Source organism: Myotis yumanensis, unplaced genomic scaffold (assembly GCF_028538775.1).
Source record: "Myotis yumanensis isolate MYYU_CA2020_CCGP unplaced genomic scaffold, mMyoYum1.0.hap1 SCAF_62, whole genome shotgun sequence".
Lineage (NCBI taxonomy): Eukaryota > Metazoa > Chordata > Mammalia > Chiroptera > Vespertilionidae > Myotis > Myotis yumanensis.
The window spans coordinates 107063-122153 of NW_027223813.1; the positions used below are offsets into that span (position 1 = coordinate 107063).

A 15091-nucleotide genomic window follows, 5' to 3' on the forward strand; every position below is an offset into this window, starting at 1 on the left:
GCAACATGTGAGCATTCAGTATGTGAGCGAGCTCCACGGGGAAACGGGGGCATGGACAGCTCAATGAAGGGGTGCATGTGTCCAGCCCAGCCACACCAGCGGGGTAGGCTCACAGCCGTGCAGCCTGCCCCGTGGCTCTCTGCGCAGTGGGATCTCAGGAAGGGCTGGCCCAGAGCTGGGTCAGTGTCTTGGTTCAAAGGTGGTCTGGTTTCCATTGAACGTGGGGAGGTCAGGGCCGGGAGGGTGCCCTGCAGACAGGATGCTTCCAGCTCACAACCTCAGTGCCCTGGATCCTTCCAGAACCAAAAAGGCTCCCGAGTCACAGCAGCCTGGTGTGGTTCTCAGCTGCCAACAAGCCTGCCTCCATGTTCTGGTCACGCTGCAGATCAAATGCCCCCAAGCTCTGCCGTCCATTCCTGAGCCATCATCTCGCAGGCTCCCCTGACTCAGTGTTTTCCAATAAAAACGTTGTGTCGGACTGGAAAGACCCGCCTGTGTGCCCAGCCCGGGGACCTGGTGCCTGCCCTCCCGCCCTGGACCTGCCCCAGGGCCGACAGAAGCACACAGGGCCCCTGCCTCACGCTGGGCACTGACCCAGCTTGGGAAAGAGTTCACATGCGCAGGCATAACGTTCACGTGTATAGGAGAGACAGGGAGGCAGACGGACATGGCATTTTTACTTCAGGGAACTGGTCACTTCTGACCAGACAAATCAGGAACATAATTGTACAGTGTGGGTGTGGCAGCTGTGTGCTCAGTCCCACTCCCCGTCCCCCTCGGCGTGGTCCTCACGCGGAGCCTCTGGGTCATGGAAGTGAAAGGTGGCCATCATGTCTCGCACAGCCAGCATCAGCCTGTTCAAGCCCTGGTTGTGGTCCAGTCCCTCAGCCCCTCCGTCCTCTTGCCTCTCCCCCTGTGGCAACGAGACCCATCTGAGCGGGGCTCTCTGGGCCCCGGCACGCCCACGGAGCTCACTCAGGACCTGTCGAGGCAGCAGCCCCTGGAAGCCATATATACGCGTCTACCTAATAAGGCCAGGCCACCAGAGTGGGATCCAGCAGCCCTGCTGACTGAGGGGTGTTTTGTCCCATTGGCAGCCACGCCCAGCTTCCTAGGCAGACTGGGTGCTCTGGACAGTCACACCTGAAGGGACCTGTTGCACCCGGTGGCCAGCAGAGAGGCCAGGTGAGCTCACCTACCTCCATGGTGTAACTGGGCAGAAGTGACCGGAAGAAGAGGGCGATTGTGTTTCCATGGCTGACGGGGCTCAGCCTGAAAGAGAAAGAACAGTGAGGAAATGAAGCAGAGGCAGAAAGGCCGCAGCTGGAGAGACGGGGCTGAGCTGGGGCCTGGAGCCCCAGGGACAGGCAGCCACAATCACAGTCAGCTCAGGCACCCAGAGCAACGGGGAGACTGTTCCAGAGCCAGGGGCTGGCCCTTTATAGCCTGGCTTGTTGAACCAAGTGGAAAGCATAGCCCACCACAGCCAGGTGCCTTGCTTATAAGCAAAGATTTGGTTGCAAAGTGTTCTTCAGCACTCAGGAAACTGGTCATAGAGAGATTCCGGCCCAGGCCAGGGTGGCTCAGTTGGCTGGGTGTTGTCTTGCGCACTAAAAGGTTGCCAGTTTGATTCCCAGTCAGGACACATGCCCAGATAGCAGCAGGCTCCATTCCTAGTGGGGTGTGTGGAGGAGGCAGGTGACTGATGTTTCACTTTCACATTGATGTTTCTCTCTAACAATCAATTAAAAAAAAAAAAGCGGCCCTAGCCAGTTTGGCTCAGTGGATAGAGCATCAGCCCGTGGCCTGAAGGGGTCCTGGGTTTGATTCTGGTCAAGGGCACATGCCTGGGTTGCAGACTCGATCCCCAGTACGGGTGTGCAGGTAGCTGACCAACGATTCTCTCTCATCACTGATGTTTCTCTTTCTCTCTCCCCCTCTCCCTTCCTCTCTGAAATAAATAAAAATACTGTATCTTTAAAAAAAAAAAAAGCGATTCGAGGGCAAGTGTTAAGGGAAGGCCCCTCCTGGTGAAATGAGGTCCTGCGACCCAGCTCTGGGAGGCACTGAGGTGCTGTTCCGCAGTGACCTTCATCTACTCTGGAAGCTCAAGGTCTACACGGCTGGGGGTGGGGGACAATGATGAGTCACTGGAGTCCTTCAGCCACTCCTCAGTGCGAAGAGGTCCGGCCCGAGCCTAGGACACTGACAATAGTTTCCACTGGAGCAGTTTACTGGGAACTGTTACCTATGAATAAGCAATCCAACGCTTATACTTTGGTGAGGAAAAAAGAACTTCTACAAAACGTGCTTTTTTGAGATCTGAAAGCTCATGCTCCCTTAAGTGGAACCACTTGTTGGTGCCTCTTCCAGACCTAGGACATGGTAAGGGCTCTGGGTAAGGCAATTCCTCAGCTTTAAAGGCCAGAAGGAGAAAGGGAGCCGTCCACACACACCCAGCAGCTGTGGACGTGGACCTGCTTCTCCTGGCCCAGCCACCTTCGGATGTCACCTCTTTACCTGGCTAGGGCACCCCAAATCTCAGTGTACCCTCCACTCTCAGCAGTTCCTGGTGGCAGTTTCCAGATTCTATACCTGACGTGTTTCCCCCACTGCACTGGACATGCCACCAGGGCAGAGGTGTCCTTACTGCTTCCCACTGTATGTGCAGCACCTGCCACAGAACCTGACAGAGCGATGCTCCTAGTCAGACAAATACATGGAAAGCACCCACGCCTGGAAACGCTGACCCATGACCCCAAATCACTCTGCTCTGAGAGCCTGTGTCTGGAGGAGGCAGCAAGTCCCCGGCCCGAAGCACTGATCTGAGAGCCAGAATGCAAAGGCACCAGGAGCGGTGGACAGGTACCTTTCTGGCCTGGTGTAGGAGTAGATGGTATCTGAAGGAGGCAGAGGGTCAAAGCCCATCACAGACTGCGTGGTCACATCCTGCAGAACGAGACAGAGAACGGAGATGCAGCCGAGCCCTGTGCTGTGCCTCTGCTCCACTCTCCGCGGCCTGTCAGCAGATTCTGGTCTGGATTGGGCTTTTCTGCTGGAGTGACCCCAGCGGCCAAGCTGTGTTTACTGTGCCCCAGGCTTTGGGTGAGGGTGGGACACACCATCACCATCACACAATGCCGCAATCTCTGCCCAGGATGTCAGCAGCTCAGAGCAGTAGATATAGGTTGCGAGGCCCTGAGGGGAGGGGCCAGCTCCCACCAGCTCCCACTGCAGCCCCGCTCCTTACCGGGGGCAGCGCAGCCACAGCTTCTTTGATCTCAGAGAGGACCACGTGACGATGGATATTTCTGGGCGCACGCTGGTAGAGCACCTTCCGCCTGGGCCCGGGGAGAAAAAGGACAGTCATGGAATGGAGCCCTCCTCAAACCCACATTCATGATCGAGATTCCCGAGTAGAGCGCCCTCATTTTTCTCCTGTGGACCTATCAGGCCAAAAGTTGTGCAGCTGCCCCAGCCCGTCTCACCTGTTCTCATACTCTTCCACGGCGGGGTCCCCAGCATCCACTGCCTGTAGGACCTCACGGACATTCTCCTCCAGCCAACTCATGATGGCGGGCTCCTTCCAGAGGAAGTGGGACCGCCCGAGGTACAGGCTCACCAGCTGGCTCAGCGCAGGGGGCTGGCTGCGGGAAGGCAGGGCCTGTAAGCATATCCCCCCACCCAGGTCCAAGCCTCCAGGTGCCTGCTGGCACATGCTGGGCACAGCCAGGGTGTGCCCAAAGCCTGAAGTGAGCGGAGGCTGCCCAGAGGGCTGCCAACCTGGGATATGCCACTGCCCAGAGGTGGGGTGCAGGTGCTCATTCTGAACATCGCACGTGGTCGTTACTAAGTATGAGTTCCTTAACAGGAACGTAAAATACAGAAAGAACAGAGGGCACCCATGCCCGGCCCCCACATCGGGAAGCCTTGTGCTTTGGGCTCCATGCCCAACAGGCCAGGCCCGCAGACATGCAGACAGCCTGTACTATGCACATGCCACATCTGTGCCCCTTGGGGGGTCTTCCAGTCTTTACCTTATTTCGGAATTGGGTCCAAAGAAGGGGTGACAGGTGACGGCGGCGTCCGGCCGCACGCTGCAGCACTCGAGCAAGGGCATCAGAACTGCAGGAGGAAGCGGAGGCCGATGGGTCACCCACGCACAAGGGGCCACCTCTGAAGGAGGGTCCTCTGTCCTGCTGTTTCCCAGGGGCCCTGTCTGCATCTAAGGGGACCCACCTGTGATCCCCAAGCATGGATGCCAGACGTTCTCATCCTAAAGACCACACACCCCACCCCTCGGCAGCCCCCTCACAAGGGAGAACCCCGTCTTCCCAGTGACTCCCCAGGAATGGGCTAAAGTAGCATCAAGCTCTGTTCTGACACAGAAGCAGCTTCACAGAAGGACACGGACCTCTGCAGCCCAGTGAGCAGGGGCACCACTGGCAGTTCTGAGGTGCAGGGCTCCACACTCCACCCGAACCCCCTGCTGTGTGCCAACAGCGCCAGACGGGGGGCCTGGCTGCAGACCACCCCCCTCCACACTAACAGCCACAGCTCCAGCAGAGGGATGGGAAGGTCGGCTCCCTGAGCCTGGTGGGCAGCCAGTATTCAGAGCGGCCAGGCCAAGGCGTGTGTGCAGGGCTGGGGTGGCTGAGGGTGCAGTGTGCTGGGAGCCTGAGCGGCTCGGCCTCCTCCCACCCCAGAGCCCCATCTCCCCTCTAGCACCACCTCACACGCCATCCCACTGTCTGTCTCCCTGCCCTGGAACATCAGCCCGAGGCGGGAATCTTGGCTGCTGCCTCCTTGAAAAGCTGCATGTGGCGTAAGGCCGTGGGGGCGCGGGGGGGGGGGGGGGGGTTGCCGGGGGGGAGGACAACAGCGAGCTCCTCTCCCAGGCCACACTCCCTTTCAGGATGTGCGGGAAGCTGCTGACTGCCACCCAGGGACGAGCCCGCACACCTCTGCCACGACGCCCATGGGAAGCTTGTCCGGGAGGCCCCAGGATAATCTTCCGTCTCAGTCCCTCACACTGGTGAGCAGCAGCATTGCAGACAAGAAAGCGCAGCCCAGCTGGCTGGCTGCCCCTCCCGTCCCCACTTCCCCAGTCCAGGCACTTACTCCCTGCCCCTCAGAAAATGCCACCCCTCCTTCAGAAGGTAACTTCTTCTCAAACTACCAACATCAAAAGACATCCTAACACCAAACCACTCAGACTCAGCTTCACTACCACTGGGCAGGCCTGGCAGCACCCACCTCCAGGGAACATGATGAGGGCCTGTCGCACCAAGAGAGAGGCCTTTTCCCTCGCCGAGCTGAGCTCCTGTTCTGGGAGGTCTGCCTGCTGACTCAGCAGGAAATACGCCAACGGCACGGAGAAGGCAAAGTTTGGGAGCTGGGACAGGTTCCGATGAGCCTGCGAGGTGAAAACCAGAGGCAGAGTTCTCAGGGAGCACAATGTGCAACGACAACTTCACGTCCGGGGTTTTCCCTTCGCAGAAGCGACAGACAGTGGTTCCCCTCATCCTGAGCCCTGCACTGTTCTCTTCTGCACACGAGTACCTGTGCTCAAGTTCCACTTATAAATCAGGCAGCGTGAGTGGTTAATAGCAGTGAAATAGAACGGTAGTTTGAAGTACGACAGCAAAAATAACGTGATTTTTTTCTTTCACAATTTCACGAAGAGTCGAGTCCTTCCAGCCACAGATCTTAGCAACCTCAGTATATGACCTGCATCAGGAGGCTTGTGGTTTGAGGCCATGATGAAGTGAAATCAGGCGACCTGAGCACAAGCACTGTGACACCCCCACAGTCGACCTGGTAGCCAAGAAGGCTCCTCAGTGCTCCTATCCTAGTGACACCGAGCAGAGCAGGCGGGGTCTCCCGGGACCTTCGCCACGGTGTCCTCAGCCGTCCCTGGACGACAGGACTCTGCAGGCCATCGGCACACCCCCACCTACCTCCCACTCCTGGAACAGGCGGATCAGGTACTCGTAGTCGCGTGCCCGTAGGGCCAGGTGGTCGACCAGCAGGAGCATGCACAGGGGGTCCTCGTCGGGCTCCAGGCTTCCGGAGGCAGCACGCGAGCAGGGAGGCAGAGGGAGATAAAACCCAGAGTGGGCCCACGTGGTGTCGTGGGCCTGTGGCCCCCGAGCACGCAGCCCAGCCAGACACTCACCTCAGGATGAGCTTGCAGTACTCCAGCGCCGTGCGCGGGCAGCCCCGCTTTTCCAGGAAGCTCATCTGCTTGTAGAGGGCCAGGTAGAAGCTCCTAGACCCAAGACAGTTCCTCGTGAGCCAGAGCGACAGCAGGTGGAAAAGCCACGTCGCCCAGGATCCTCGCGCCTGCCGCTTCGTCGCATTTCCTGTGTGGTCTAATCACTGTGAATGTTCGAGAATGTTCCTGTGTCTGCAGAGAAGGTGATGCTCTGCTTGCTGTTTGAGTTACATGTGCAACCATTACATAAAACCAAGCTTCTTAGTTCAAACCTTTATCTTGGGGGTTTTTTTTGCACCCCAACACCCATGGGAAGGTTGTCTGTGAGGCCCCAGGACAATCTTATGTCTCAGTCCCTAAAATTGGTGAAAAGCAGGATTGCAGTTATTACTTATGGGAAGAGAGTTAAAATCTGTCATTACAACCTTCATCTTTCCTCACATTTCCAGTCAAAGTAGCTCTGATGTTGATGCACCAAGTCTGTGACTGCAATGACCCCAGCAGGCCATTATTTTTATCAACACCTACTGCCTGGTTAACGCCTGGAATGTGAGTATCTTACAGCCTGTCTTAAAAGAACTAGGGATTTAACTGGAGCAGCCAGGCTAACAAACACAAGCAGTGAGGAAGCTCAGATGCAGTCCCCAGTGCAGACGGTGCAGTGGGTGAGCATGGCTGGGACCCAGGACGGCCTCCAGGGTGGGGGAACGCCCCAGGACAGAGGGCATGCCCACCCCGCCAGGGCCCTGAAGACCAGGACGAGGGCAGCGGGGAGGCTGTTGTGGCCATCAGGGCCTGAGCAGGGGCGGAAGTTCAGGACGGTAGAAGTCTCTGTAAGACAAGAAGGCCCATGCACACAACTGCTCACTGCAGAGCAACAGGGTCTGGCTGGATTCCAGCTTCTCACTCCAGAACCACAACACCCGCGTACAGGGCACTGCAGAGCTTCCTAAACTCTCGGGCACGGACCCTTTTGTCCAAAGATACAAGGAAACACGATGACAGACCCCACCAGGGCGCAGTGGCTTAGCAGGCTCACTTCTAACACAGACACATTTGACCCCAGCCCTCTTGCATTCAAGCTTTAAACCCAGTGAGATGCCTGGCTCAAGCCACCTGGTGGGACCCCTTGTGGACAGCCCATGCCACCTGCTCCCACTCCCTTGCCTGGGTCTCATGTCACCTGTGAAAGCTCCAACACACAAGAAAAAGAGCAGTGAGTGCAAGCAAAGCCCTTCGGGGAGGCCGGCTCACCTGTTCTCAGGTCTGCGGTAGTCCAGCCGGCAGGTCCCACTGGTGAGGCTGAACAGGGGGTGGAAGGCACACTCCATGCTATACAGCGCTCTCTCTGTGGGGCACACAAACACCAGGGGAGGGCATCACAGCCACTGTGCGGCAGCTGCAACCCCGTCCTCTGTGGCTCACAACAAGGAAAGCTCTGGAAGGAGTCAGGTTACTAGGATTTGGGGGAAGTGACTGCATCAACGTGACCCTAGGGATCACCAAGCTGGCAACACCGATTCCAAACAAAGAAATGCAAACACACATCCTCATAAAACCCTCAGAGGCCCAGCAGCTCACTCACGAGGGCCACAGTGTGGGGACAGCCCGTGTGTCACGTGCTGGTGGGCACACTACCCACTGGAACATCACCCAGCCTGAGAGACACTGCGGTGCATGGAGAAGCCAGACAGACATGATCAGAAACGTCAACAGGCAAATCCAGAGGCAGAAAGCAGACTGGTGGTTACCAGGGGCTGGGGACTGGGAGGTGACTGAAGAGCTGAGGTTTCTTTTTAAGTAACAAAAATGGTCTAGGATCTACGAGGCTGTACAACTCCAACGCTTTTAACAATATCCTGGGAAACCCATTTGTACCCCAGTCACTTTATCGAATGGCATCTATGCTGCAGCCTCTGGGACACTCGTGGGAGGGGACGTGGGCGCTGCAGCAGGGCCAGTGCGAGCAGCTCTCACCTACGAGGTCTCGCGCCATCTCCTGATCGTCCTGGAATCGGCAGGCGTCGCTGAGCTGCAGCAGTGAGTCGACGTGATATGGGCTCGTCTGCAGCAGAACCTGCGAGGCGAGAAGGGAAGCTGCCGTGGCTACGGTCGGGGCCTCCAGGGACCACACAGGAGGCACCAGCCCCTGGGCACTTGTATCACGGGGTGAGTCACGACATCCTCCAGCCCAAACGGTGTTCAACACTCTGTGCCCAGGTGTCCCCACCTTACCCCTCCCCACAGCCTGGTCCCCACACTGGAGGAGAGCAGCGAGCCCCAGAAGCAGTGCCTGAGCAAGGTTCCCGGGACCGTCCTGCTGTGGGACTCACGCACCACGATGTTGTTGGGCTCCATCGACTCCACGGCAGCCAGGAACTTGTGCTGCGTCTGCTGGTACTCCTCGCTGTGCTCGAATGCAAAGCAGGACAGGCCTTTCTTGGACTCCAGCAGCCGCATCGACAAGCCTGGGGAGGACACCAGGGCAGGCTCCTCAGGTGCTCTTGGCGAGGAACCTCTGTGTGCAGAGTGCGAGCTGCCACATCGAAGCATTGGTTCCGCCGCTGAGCGTGGTCCCAGGTGTCTGCTGACTGCCTGCACCCTCTCTGCTCTTTTCCTACAGACGTTTCTCCTCCGAGGAGTGGACAGAGGACCAACACCCAGGACAACGTGCAGGGGCCGGGCAGGCATGGAGGAGGCACGAATGCAACCCATGACCAAATGCCCTTTCTGGCTGCTTCTCGTGCCCAACTTCAGGGGTACAGGGTCATTTCTGCTGATGAACCTGGCAACTCCCATCTCCCTTCAGCGCCTTCATGAAATAGGTCAGGGGTTCCCGGTCACCCTTGGCTTACACTTTACTAGCACTCCACTAAGGCACCTATCGCAGGACACACAGCTGATGCCCCCCATCTCTGCCCGTGCTCGGGGCCTCCCTCCCCTATACCCCGCCCTGGCTCGAGGGCTCCCAGGTGCTCCCAAGTACACAATTATGTGTACTTACTAGTTTGCAACAAAATATAAAACGTGACACTTCAAAAATGAACTTGATTGCTTCCTATGATGTAATACCAACAGGGAAAAGCAATAAGGTAGATAAAAAGCTGCATTAAAACATGGTCAAGCCTGGCCAATGTGGCTCAGTGGTTGAGCTTCAACCCAGGAACCAAGAGGTGATGGTTCGATTCCTGGTCAGGGCACATGCCGGGGTTGTGGGCTTGATGCCCAGTTGGGGGTGTGCAGGAGGCAGCGGATCCATGATTCTCTCTCACCATTGATGTTTCTATCTCTCTCTCCCTGTCCCTTCCTCTCTGAAATCAAGAAAAATATAAACACACACACACACACACACACACACACACACACACACAAAACCATGGTCAAGAAGACACACCGCTGGCGTAGGATCTGTGCCCCAACACTGGTGGCACCACGCCGGGCACCCGATCACACACCTGCACATAGCTTTGCAGAGGACTGACCTGGCCCAATGGGCTCAGACACCAACAGTGCCCAGCGTCGGCCAACACACAACCCCGCACCTCTGAAGCCTCTCACCTGGCTTGGCGTACCGGGGCCAAGTACTCTTAGGGGTCGTCAGCCACGTACACTTGGGGTACACGCGCTGTCTCTGCCGCGGCCTGTGGAGAACAGGACATGGCACCGCTTCACCTACACTGCCCGACCTCTGCTGGGCTGTGGGAGCAAAACCTCAGGGCGGGGGCAGGGGGTGAGGCCACAAGGACAAGGACACACGTTTCTCTCTCTCCCCGTCTCTCTTCCTATCTAAAAATCAATACAAACATTTTTTTAAAAAAAGAACTGTTAAATTAACAAAGGTCAAACTTGTCCTAGAACCGAAGCTTCATGTTAGTGGTGATGCTGACTGAGCTGCAAGAAGGAACCCGCTGAGGGTTCAGGCTGGAAGTTCACACGTTAAGGGTTTTGGAACGTCGGCTACAGAGGCCCTGAGCCAGCAGCACAGACAGTCACACTCCAGCTCCTCCCTGACCCACCCTCAGGCCCCTCACAACGGGGCACCCTGAGGGTCTCGTTTTTTCTGTGGCGTTGAGAACCCCACCTTTAATTGCGAACATGCCCGTGTGGGTCTCACCTTTGTTCCCCTAGGACAGCTCGGGCACCGAAATACCTTTTCAGTTCTGTGTCTGGATTTAAGTGTCTAGAGAATTGAAAATTTTAAAAGAAAAATGAAATTGAGTTCTTATAACGATTCTGAGAATTTTAGAAAGTCACATAAAAACCCAGTGAGGAAAACAGCTATTCTGGTGTCCAAGACAACGAGTGGGCCTGCTTTCCCTGACACCACAGCCCCCAGGCGGTGACCTGAGGCCGGCCACTACTCTCAGCCGAGTGAGGGCAGTGACAGACCTGGACTCATCGGGACTCCCACCAACTCAGGACCAACCTCTACAGTGGGGACAGGGTTCCAGCATCTACAATCCAGGAAAACATCTTAAGTCAATAGTGTTCCACACCATCAGCTAGAAGTGGAAATGGAGGCATTCTCCTTTTCCCCTTTCTCCTTGTCCTGTTTCCTGAACGTCTGACAATGCGCTTGTATCACTTTTAAACAGTTAGCGTCTTCTGCTCCTAATAAGGACCTTCCTCGGCACGCAGTCTGCAGGCGCGGGAGAGGGTACCTGTGCTCCACATACAGCACGTGCTTCCTCGAGCTCAGGGGCGGCGGGCTGGGGTGGTGAGGGCCACTGCTGTCCTCAATCCTCTCCAAGATGCGATCAATGTCTTCCAGCCCATTCTCCTAAAGGCCCCAAACAGCCACATATTAATCCCCACCCTCACTTTATTTTACATGTTATAACAACCAATAACTGACTCATTTTTACAAAGAACTCATTTTCAATCACGTTTGCTTCCTGAAAGACAACAGGCATATAACAGACTCTTCATAGGAAGCCGCTCAGAAGAGACAGAATCACAGAGCCAGAAGAGCCCTCAAGTATCTGAACCACAGGCTTCATTTCTGGTCTCACAGGTGCACTCACCTGCTCAGGTAACTGAGCTGGGACTTGAGATTCTGACTGAACAGCCACAAAGACACAACCTCTTTTCGGAACAAACACAGGGACAACGAGGCACAGGGGCAATGTGGAAATATTCTTTCTGCCACACGGCTCCTGGGGACATTTACACCGCAGTACCCGGTATCCGTCAGGGCACAGGTGCAGCAGGCTGAGGGCTCTGCTGCCCAAGAGCAACATCTCAGAGGCAGAGTGGGGCGCTAACCCTCACGGAATGAAGCGAACAAACAGAAGCGAAATTTGGTAGGTAATTTCCCCTTTTCATGTCTCTGACTTCTGAATTAGTTACACTCCTAGCAGGAAGGAATAGAAATATCAAATAAAAACAACCTGCTTTCCTGTCCATGCCAACAGTGCTCTCGAAAACATGGTGACATCCCTGAAACCTTCCCGACTTTCTATAAGAAGTGTGGCAGGCACCAACCCCACAGGGTGGCACGGGACAAGAAGGGCAAGGACTTGCTGATACGCAGGGAAACCGGTGTGATGACAGGACGCAGTGGCTAAGCCGATTTTCCCCTAAAGACTGTGCTGAGGCTTGAATGTGTGGGGCCCAACTGCAGATCTAAGACCTGTGAGCATTTTGAACTGGGAGCAGATAGGAAGAGAAAGGCCAAGGGATCTAAGCTTCATAATCATGTGACCATAGAATCTGGAGGACAGGTTTGCCACAAACAGATACACAAACAACTTCCTGAGAACCAGCCAGAAGACGATAGGGTAGCAGCCAGACATACCGAAGTTTCTCCTGTAGAACTTTTCTTATTTTTCTGTTTCTTTTTCTTCTTTCGGAGTTTGCCACTCACATTCGACTAATAAAAGAAGCACATCTTAGTCAATGTAAAGAGAGGATGAGATCTTAAACCCCGAGAATCAAAGCAGAAGCTGCAGAGGGACACAGCGACACCGGACGCAGGCTTCATGTCCCCCCCTCCCACTTCATGTCCAGTGACCTCACCGACTTCTCTCAGATGACAAATACCTCCCGCCCGTCTCCTGACTCAGTGCCGCCTCCACCTTCCTCTCACACCTCTTCCTGACACACCTCAGAGGTCCTTGTGACCTTACAACGCTCACAGGGTTCTGATATCCACCCAGCAGCGTTTTGCTTTCATCATTCACTTTGTCACCCACTCTCCCTGCCACAATCAGCCACCTGGAGACCAGGCCCCACACCAGGCCCCACACCCATGCCTCTGCCTCAACACCTGTCATGCCTTCACCTGGCCTCTCCTCCCATCATAGGGTGAAGACTCCTTGGGGAGCCCCCCTGCCCGTTAGGTCCGTCTGCCCCACCCCCACACTCATCAGGTCTCCCCAACTGTAGCTGTCAGTCCATCCATGTCACCCTCTCGACCAGAGGCTCCTGGAGGGCAAAGACTTGTCCCTAGAGCCCAGGAGGCTCCCAAAAGCATGTGTCGAGTAAATGAGCAAAAGGTCTCTGGAGGGACCTCCCGTGTGCCATGGAGAACACAACACTAACCTGCCTACACATTTCTTCAAGGCACATCCACCCAGGGCCCTGTCCACCTGCCTGCGCCCCAGATGCACAGTCATGAAGAGCGCACCCCGCTGAGCAGGAGGACTCTCCCAAAAGGATCTCCTGCTGTGGAAACTTGTTTAGGGGACCCCGGATATAGCACCCGTGATGTCCACCAGTCTTCAAGATTTCATGCACATCTGATCACAACTCCCGAGGAAATGTGGGGGCAACTGGGCATGAACAAGACGAAATTCAGAAAATGACAGCAGAGTGTGTGTGGCTGGGCACCCTTGTCCCCACACCTGCTCCAGGGGCCCCGTCCTGTCATCCACCTCTCCGTCCTTCCTGGGCTCGGCACTTCCACTCTGGGACTTCCTTTTGCTCCCCGACACCACAGCTTCCGTGCGCAGACCATCGGACCTCTCCCCGTTCACCATGGGTCCCTCCTCAAGATCCTCAATGTTAATCTGCAGGAACAGAGGGGAGAGAGGAGGGCGTCACGGACCATCCTGTTACAAGTGCATCCTGGAGGTACTGAGAGGCGTGTCAGTAGCAAGAGCAGAGAGGAGGTGCTGGGGGGGGACCTTCAAGGCCACTCTGAGATTGTGGAGGAGGAACAGGAACATGTTATGCCTCAAAGCCCACAGTGCCAACCGTCTGAACAAGTCCTGGTTCAGGGCTCCTTCAGTTGATGAGCCACAGAAAGTGCTGGGGCACAGGTGGCCCTGTGTCCTGTCTGCAGAGCTGGCATAATGCAGAATCCCAGAACATCACAACTTATTTCCCGCTCTGAGTGCCATTTGTCTGCCTAGCAAGTCCATAAGTCTTTGTTTATGAAAAGAGCACCTGATGTGAAGATGCTGGAATTTTACCAAACGGGATCTGTCTCCACCAGTAACAGGGCAATTCCTACCTCGGGCGCCTTCTTTTGTGCAGCAGCACTGGGACGCCAGGGGCTGGTTAAGATCTTGCAGCAAAGGGAGGAAGCTGGAATGAGGCCTCTAGTGGACATTTCCTCCACTGGCACCTACCCTTTCCCCAGCATTCAACTAACGGTGCCACCAATGCCTCTCGGTGAAGGTGGGTGCTGACTTCCTATTATGAAGTCATGCTCCCTTCCTTTAAAAAAATCCTATTTTTTGAGTCCCTTTTGGGAAACTGAGGTGTTTTAAGGAATTCAAATTTGTAACGACCTCTATGCCAAGTTCAACCTCAACAGAAAGAACAGTGCGGACTCTATGCCTATGCTGGGCACCGGCATGATGCAGGAAACACAGGTGAGCAAAACACGTGTCACCTGCCCACACAAGGTCAAGGAAGCAAGAAGATAAGGCTCCCGCATGCAAGATTACAGCCTGAGGCCAGCACTGAGACCCCGCTGTGCTGGACGCCTGGCTGCGGGGGACGCGACGATGAGCAGCACACCCTGTTCCACGTTGTGAGGAGTTAAGGTGAATGTTTGTAAAGACCCTGCAAGTGCCAGGGGTGGAGACAGAAATCAAGGGACCACCCCCCCACCAAGACTCTGAAGGGAAGCCCCGCCCACCCATTGATGCCCCGCCCCTCGACTTGAAGACCACGCCCACTCCGCTGCAGCCCAGACCCCCACTGCCTCGCCCCTGGACACTATGGCCCCACTCCCAGCTGCGGCCCGAACCGGGCGTGGCCCCGCCCCATGACTTCATGCACCGCCCACCCCCTTCGTCCAGCCCTCCCCACTGCAGCCCGGATCCCAGGTGGCCCCGCCCCCTGACGTCACGGCCTCGCCCCGCGCAGACCCGCCTCACACACCGCGCCCCCGTCGCCCCCACCCCAGGCCACCCGGCTCACCAGCTCGAACCGGTTGTTGACTCGGACTCCTTCCTTCCCTGGGCTCCGGGGGCGCCGGCCACCTGGTCCCCGCTTTGGTCCTTCTTCTTCCGCATCCTCGTCATCACGGAAGCCAAACTGGAGGGCGCCGGGCCCGAGGGGCTCCTGTCCGCGCTGTTCCCCCCTCAGCCTCCGGAGGGCCCGGCGTGACATAGGACCCAACGGCCGCTGACGTGCGGGGACGGGGAGCGGACCGGCAGGAAGGAGAGCGGCCGCGCGCCTGCGCACTGATGGCGCTGGCGCGGGGCTGGCTGGGGCTGCGTGTCGCGCCTGCGCGTTGCGCGCTCCGGAACTTCCGGTCTTTTCCGGTGTCACCTACGAAGGTGCGGGCTGGCCCGGACGTGTTCTCGCGCGAGTTGCGTGCCCGGACCGCGGCGTCTCCGCGTCTTCGGGAGACGTGTCCGCGACGGCTGTGGGGCTGGGATGGGGGAGCGGGCGCCCGTGCTCCGAGCCTCCCGCACC

General features: G+C 56.7%; 1 protein-coding gene across 3 annotated transcripts; it reads right to left on the reverse strand.

Annotated features, from left to right (window-relative positions):
- Positions 1-657: 657 nt before the first annotated feature.
- On the reverse strand, positions 658-14866 carry TCF25 (TCF25 ribosome quality control complex subunit). Of its 3 annotated transcripts, none has more exons than XM_070402882.1 (18): positions 14591-14866; positions 13093-13227; positions 12015-12089; positions 10879-10997; positions 10332-10397; positions 9776-9858; positions 8555-8685; positions 8195-8294; positions 7472-7565; positions 6179-6271; positions 5961-6066; positions 5257-5416; positions 4038-4125; positions 3489-3647; positions 3251-3341; positions 2870-2949; positions 1200-1272; positions 658-913 (listed from the first exon to the last, which is right to left on the reverse strand). In XM_070402882.1, exons 1-18 carry the CDS (start codon positions 14780-14782, stop codon positions 755-757), a joined length of 2004 nt encoding a protein of 667 aa, XP_070258983.1. In that variant the 5' UTR covers positions 14783-14866; the 3' UTR covers positions 658-754. The 3 variants fall into 3 exon arrangements, with proteins under 3 accessions (XP_070258983.1, XP_070258985.1, XP_070258984.1); XM_070402884.1 differs by having other exon boundaries at positions 13063-13227; positions 14591-14842; XM_070402883.1 differs by lacking the exon at positions 10332-10397 and having other exon boundaries at positions 13063-13227.
- Between the last annotated feature and the right edge of the window lie 225 nt (positions 14867-15091).

Excerpts from the sequence above, each read along its gene's own strand:
- TCF25 (XM_070402884.1), bottom strand. The coding sequence starts at position 14,782 with ATGTCACGCCGGGCCCTCCGGAGGCTGAGGGGGGAACAGCGCGGACAG. Across the intron at positions 12,090-13,062 it reads GGACGGGGCCCCTGGAGCAG|TCGAATGTGAGTGGCAAACT; the intron begins GTGTGGGGACAA and ends TTCTTTTATTAG. Across the intron at positions 2,950-3,250 it reads CTGTGGCTGCGCTGCCCCCG|GATGTGACCACGCAGTCTGT; the intron begins GTAAGGAGCGGG and ends CTCGTTCTGCAG.